This window comes from Pelmatolapia mariae, linkage group LG12, assembly GCF_036321145.2.
Source record: "Pelmatolapia mariae isolate MD_Pm_ZW linkage group LG12, Pm_UMD_F_2, whole genome shotgun sequence".
NCBI lineage: Eukaryota > Metazoa > Chordata > Actinopteri > Cichliformes > Cichlidae > Pelmatolapia > Pelmatolapia mariae.
Window position 1 is genome coordinate 27,129,334 of NC_086237.1, and position 7,115 is coordinate 27,136,448.

Sequence of the window (7,115 nt, forward strand, 5' to 3'; positions counted from 1 at the left end):
ACAACAACAAGAGACAACATTGTCACATTAGAAAGGTATAGTAATCATCCTCAACTATTTTAGTTGCAGATGATAAAGGATTCAGAAAGTTTATTCATGCAGGCCTATATGACAGAGAAGATGCATCTTCTTTTTGTTGTTCTTTTCTTCTTTTTGTGTTGTTTCACTTGAAATTTGTTTTAAAGGAAAAAGCTGAAAATTTAAATAGTGAAAATGTAAATAGTTGGTTTTTTGTATTTTATCATTTATTCATTCATAGTTTTGTCACACAATTATTTGTTTTTTTATTGTTATTTAAAGCAGTTGTTTCTAAGTCACAGTATATTGAAAGCTTTTAGTGTTCTAAAATGAACTCCAGAGAACCTGTCTGTACAGTAAGACTTAATCTTATGCTCTGAGAACACGCCCGGGGTTGCCATCATTAATCCTGCTCAGCACTGCTCCTATATCGGTGGGGGAGAGAGTCAGTGGTCCGGAGTCACCACCAACCACTGGTTAACAGGTTTAATTCATCCAGGATGCAGTCTTCAACATCGGCTGCAGACTCACCCACCCCCACTGCTGCTATTCCAGAGATCAAGTTTTGAAATGGATTTGTGGCGTTTAGCGTGGAGTGTATAGTTAGTGTGTTGTGTAGTCGTTGGTTTTTTTTGTGTGTCAGTGAGGGTACTAATGAATGTCACAAAGGCAGATTGCAATGTAAACACAGTCTCCAGGTGTGTTTACATTGGAGGAGTGATACACCTGTTGTCAGGCCTCCAGGGTTTACTCAGACGACTCCAACCTCCGCCTCCGCTTGCAGCCTTTTATTCAGTGTCAAACAGTTTCACAAACACCCATTGTAAAACCCCTGAGGTGTGTCATAAAACTAAGGCATTGTGTGTGTATGCATGTGCGAGCACATGTGTGTGTTTGTGACTTCCTGCTGATTGCAAAATGGTCATCTCCCTTCACCCCTGTATATGGCTCAGCTCCTTTAACGGTGCTGAGCCATATACAGGGATGAGGGGAGATGTCAAACACAGGCAGTGTTGGGGAGTAACGGAATACATGTACCGGCGTTATTTATTTAAAATACAAAATATGAGTAACTGTATTTCCGTTACAGTTACCATTTAAAGGTAGTATACATTTTGGGGCATGTATTCTGTAATCTGTAGTGGAATACATTTTAAAAGTAACCTTCCCAACACTGAACACACGTGAGCAGGAAGTAAACATTCCTTACCAAATAAGGAAACCCAGAATCTTACATAGAATGTGCCTGCAGTTAACACTATAGCCATTGCCTCCCTCGACCTCCAAAAGGCAGTTGAGAATAGAAACAAAATAATGTCTTTGATTATGCAGTTTAAAACAAGGTTTACAATTTGAAGTACAAAAGTGACAACTTCTATCAAAATCACCCTTCAGGTTGCAGTAAAATAAACCATTAAACAAACCATCTTTCTTTTGTTGTGTGTTTGTTTTACTGTGTAAGAATATTCAACACTGCTATCAATACATTTTTTCAAAAAATGTTTCGCTGTGCAAAATGGGTTTAAAAACAAACAACTGTGGGATACTTTTTGTCCGTGATTTGAACCAGGGGAACAAATCGTGGTAGGATCAGCCTGATATTATTTGTATCCCACTATAACTAGTGCATAAAGAGCTAACATTGCCAAAATTCCATTGTAAGAAGTGTTTGTGGACTAAAAATCAAGAATGTGGAATACTGTTTGTCTGATTTGCTTCTTCATATTTTCTAGTCTTTGGCTTGGAAGGAAGTTGGTTTAGAACCATATTTGGTGATGCTTTAACTTCTGCTTTGCGTTTGTGTGGATGCCTTGTCAAAAACCTGTCAATTTTGCTGGCATTGTTTTTTTGTTTTTTAAATTCATACTCCCCCCCCCCCCCCAAAAAAAAAAAAAAACACACACACACTTTGGGATCCACTGGTTTATTGGAAGTAGTCTCAAAGTCATACACTGTGACATTGTGACAGTTTATATTTTATAAGTACAGAATGCAAAGTATAATATACGTTTCTTTTTTTTTTAAAAACAAACAAAGGCTGGTTTATAATAGAAGCTCTGAAATATGATTATTTTTCACAGCTAAAAGGAGCATGACTAGTATGAAAATCAACAGTGAGATTAAAAGTTAAATCTCTCATATTAACATATATCTGTGTCTTGCTGAGCAAGCATTCAAGCTATGTTATTTTCTCAGGCCTCATCTTGCTTTATCTTACTCTCATTTGCCATGTATCTCCTCATAACCTCTACTTCTAAACCCAGACATCCTCCTCCTCCTCTTGAATAGGACCACTCCCACTATGGCCACCATCAGCATCACACCCATCACACCAAAAGCTACACCTGCCTTTTCTCCATTAGACATCTGACTGAGTTCAGGGTTAAGGCCTTGAACAATTTTCTGAATTTCTTCTGTTTTGGCAAGTTTCCACATTTTGGTCTGGCCCACTCTCACCCAGCTGTTTTCTCCTTCGGTCATCACCATTACTGTGTTGGTGGCTTGCATAGTGATAAGTGGAGGTTTTGTGAATGGAGGCAGATGAATTGGTTGGAGCTCTCCACCTGTGAACAGTCCAGACTGAACACAGTAGAGGATTTCACAGCCATCACTGATTGCAGCAAGGTGCTGACTGAACTTGGGAGGGCACCTGTGTTGATTCCTTGCCAGTGGGTTGGTTGACTGACAGCTGAAGAGACCTCCGAATGGTACTGAGAATCTGGTACCTGTCTCATAGTCATTACTCACACAGATCACCTCACCATCTGAGAGGAACTTTAGTGGAATGAAATTTGGAGGGCAGCTTTTGCTTTTCGTGAGGGGGTTCAGGAGCGAGGGGCTGTATATGCCTCCAAACAGATATCCTGAGTTTTCTGGAGCCTGTCCATTTACAGAGCACCAGTAGGTGTTGATGCGGGCAGAACGAACATAGTTTACATCCTGACACCGTTTGTTGTAACAAGTTGACATCCAAAATAAACCACAGGAATAACTTTCCTCGTAACATTCATACTTAGGGTAGCTTTGTTGTCTCACCTCTGACCTCAGTAAAGTTGGTGAGTAAGGTGCACGACAGGAGAAGTTACCTATATCTGGGTTTGTCTGGGCAAGGGCATCACAAAGTGGATCTGCATCTGAGCTGATTTTAACACACTCTTGGTAGACACCACCAAAACTGAGGTTGGTAGCTGGACCCTCACAGGAATTATCATCCACGTTAGCCTGGAAGTTGAAGTTCTTGGAATTGATGTCAACACACCCAGGGCGAGTACTAATATTGTAATAGCGCATTATGGCCTGACTAATTGTGAGAGCAACTTTTCTAATCGTAGGATGTGGCAGATCAGGGACAGTGTTGGTGTTTATAAAATAGTGCAGAGGAAATCCTGAACGATCAATGGCAACAAGGTTGTTTTTGGTACTTTCCTGCCACTTCTGCAGAGTGATGCCAGGATAAAAGGGTGCGCCTCCGTGGCTTTGAATGAGAGAGTATGTAATGTTGGACTGATATGTATGAAGTGATGAGCTCTGTTGGTCACTTTGACTGCTAATGTCCATCTTCAGTTTATCAAAGAAGTTTAATCCAGCCAGCTGTGCTTTGGCAGAGACACTTTGTGAGTCACTGTCCAATAAATATGAGGCATGGAGATAGTCCTCCTGCACCAAAGCCGCCCCAGCATCCACACTAGTGATGACATGAGTTCCATAGTCCAGCACCATCATCTCTGAGAGATAATCCGCATTCTTAGTCTGGTTGTTCTCAATCGCATCTGCGATGTCTCTGACTTGCTGCGCAAATCGTGTGTCCAGAGTGAAGTCTGGATAAACCTTAACTGTGTAGATAAAGTTACGAACCTTTGAAAGAGAAGATAATATAATTAACTAAACAACATAATTTATTTCTTTGTAACAGATATTTTTGTAGTTTAGTAAAAGAACTAAATCTAATTCCATTTATATATTACATTTTTACAACATATTTCAGAAACAAAATTTAAGAAATTGTTGGCAGAGTATTAATAATACAAACTGAAAAAATAACTCTTTAAAAGTGCCTTAATCAACAAAACCCACAACTATGGCATTTTGTAGTGGTGCAACGGATCAAAAATCTCACGGTTCGGATCGCATCACGGTTTTAAAGTCACGGATCGGATCAATTTTCGGATCAGCAAAAATAGAAAAAAAAAGAAAATTTCTACTCGCTGTTTACTTATTTAAGTATTTTTTGCCTATTAAAAAACTGAAGACTCATTCCACGCACTTATATAAAAACAAATTAAGGTGCATATGGACATTATGGACCATGCTGGGCAGCCTCTGCATCCTCTGCACACGGCCATAAACAACCAGAGGAGTCTGTTCAGTGACAGGTTGCTTCTCCCAAAGTCAAGGACCAGCAGACTTAAAAAGTCCTTTGTCCCACACGCCAACAAACTGTTTAACAGAGGGGGGGGGACAAGCTGTAGTGCCTTTTCACTGTGCAATAGTTTTTGTTAATATCCAACGGTGTAATAGACTCACAATACTTAAAATGTGCCGTTCCCTTGTATTCTTATTCCTATTTATTCTATTTATCCCTTTTGTATTCTCTGTATTTATAAATGTGTAAACATGGTATATTTCTGCTCACATTCTGCAACTTCTGTGGGTGCTGTGCTACTGGAAACTGAATTTCAGTTTGAACCCACCCGAGGGATATATAAAGTTTTATCTAATCTAATGTAATCTATAGGGCAGTGCAGGGCTTTGTATCTATTACTCCGCTGTGATATAACGAGCGGTCACGGTCACGTGGCTTTCCGTTGCCCTGGAGCTCCACCCATTTGTAGATTGAGCAACAGAAGATGCCTGGGACAGTTCAGCCATAACTTTAAACTTCTCCTGCTCATACATGCTTGGAACGATCTTGTCACTGAAGTGGACGCGCAACGAGATATCATAGCCTGGCTCAAGCACGTTCATCACAGTTTAAACCCCTTGTTTTGCACAACAGACGACGGGCTCCCATCTGCAGCTAAACGCCCCATTAGCTTTTGTAATAGCTTTAGCCCGGTCGGACTGGGCAGCAAAGGGCTGCTTAGATGCTGCAAACTCCTCTGCTCCGCTACTTGGACCGCTAGCGCTGACCATAACTACCGCTTGACAGACTGATCACACCACCATACACCATACACCACGCACCATACACATACTTTTTTTTTCTTTTTCGAATCTTCGGATCACGTGCGTACCGAACCGTGGAGTGGGATCGGTTCAGATTTCGGATCAACTGTGATCCGTTGCACCACTAGCATTTTGCCTTCATTTTCATCACCTAAAACATTATCAAAAACATAAAGAACAAAATAAACACTTACCTGCACTCTGGCTGTGGCTGAAGAGTCTTTAATTTGGTGGGTTTTCATTCTCTTGTTGTCTCTAGAAAATTTACCATTTGTCGCTGGGAGGAAGGACATGTCTGCATTAATGCTTTCAGATGTTGAGCTTTTCTGCTCAAGCCAGGACCTGATGATCTCTGAGCTGGTCTCCACGCCTGTTTCTTTGTGAGGGATGACAAACACTTCATCTGGAATGAGGTAGAGCCCGTCCTCAGTGGTCTGGCACTGGAAGTAGCTGAGGTTCATGACTCGACCCATGTCCATGTTTCGCAGATTGTCCCATCCTCCACCTGGCAGCACCTCCAGTGCTGTGATGGAGAGGTTGGTAGAAGCACGGCATTGTCTGAGCCAGTTTGTTGGACGGCTCACAGGTACTGAAGAGCAGACATGAAGGAAAGCAAAAAGAGCAAAGAGCAAGCTCACTGCTCTTTCCATGATCACTGTTGAAGAGAGCAACAGCACACCTACATATATAGAGCTTTGACCAAGTCCCTCCTACTCAAGGGCGTAGATTTGGTTTTGGCATTGGTGGGGACGGGTGTTTCAACCACCGAACCCCGCCCTGTTTCTTTTTTTTTCCTTTTCGTCTTTGCTTCTTGATAAAAAAGGAGAAATATACTTGCCTACATATGCTATTCTACATGCTATTAAACCGTTTAAAATTACAATTCATAGTTTTATATGTGAATTATATAATGTTAAATTACTATTAAACAAATGACTGACTAAGTATTTTAGACTTTAGTTTACTTCAGCCATATTCCACATAAATCAGGTATCATACAAAAATAAAAATAGCTTCAAATACAGTCAAGACAATAAAAGAATATAACTTTAAGGACTTAAATGTGGGATGGAGAGATTTCGCAGGTCTTTCCTCCCCACTGCTGTCAGACTCCACAACAAAGACTTTTGCAGCTGATCAAACACACATGTGCAATATGTGTGTGTTTGATCAGGCTCAGCCAATCACATTGGCCATATTTGTCACATGAGGTCGGACTCCAGTAGAGAACGTAATTTAACTCTTTCTGCACCGCTAGGTGAATGAGACGCTGACAGATCTTTTTTTTCTCTCTCTATCGGGTTTGGTTTTTTTTACAAGAAGCGATCAAATTATTGGTGGGGACATGTCCCCTCCGTCCATGCCAAATCGACGCCCTTGCTCCTACTCTTTGTCTTTGTGTACGTGTATGTGTTTCATATACCCCATTCCTTCATAGTTCATGCACTGTAAAATGTAATATTGTGTTTAATTAAAAATATTAAATAGGCTGAACTCAATTTTTATCAATTTGTTATTAGAACTCAATTTAAATAACTTACCAGTACTTTTTATGCAAAAACGCTGATAAACTCGATTAATTTGAGTTGTCCTAACTTAGAAAAACTAAGGCCGTTTATCAATGCCCAAGTACGCGAGTACGTACTGGCGTGCTCGGTGAGTACGTACTCGCCGAGAACGCACGGGAGTACGTACCCGCCGAGAACGCGAGCACGGACTCGTGGGCTGTTTCTCAATTCTCAAGTACCCGAGCACGGACTCGTGATTTGTACCAGCGTACGTTTGTACCCGTACGATGTGCCGGGAGTCCGCTGTTGAGTTTTGGACGAAATGCATTCTGGGATATATAGCTGTCCCAAGTCTACACCGATGCATGCTCGATAAAACGGGCTGATCGAGAACACATCCGGGACTTTTTCGCGTTCTCGGTG

The 7,115-nt window shown here is 41.1% G+C and overlaps 1 protein-coding gene across 1 annotated transcript; it reads right to left on the reverse strand.

Annotated features, from left to right (window-relative positions):
* Positions 1 to 2,061: 2,061 nt before the first annotated feature.
* LOC134639074 (macrophage-expressed gene 1 protein-like) lies at positions 2,062 to 5,834 on the reverse strand. Its single transcript, XM_063490112.1, has 2 exons — positions 5,379 to 5,834; positions 2,062 to 3,873 (listed from the first exon to the last, which is right to left on the reverse strand). Exons 1-2 carry the CDS (start codon positions 5,832 to 5,834, stop codon positions 2,239 to 2,241), a joined length of 2,091 nt encoding a protein of 696 aa, XP_063346182.1. The 3' UTR covers positions 2,062 to 2,238.
* Positions 5,835 to 7,115: the final 1,281 nt, after the last annotated feature.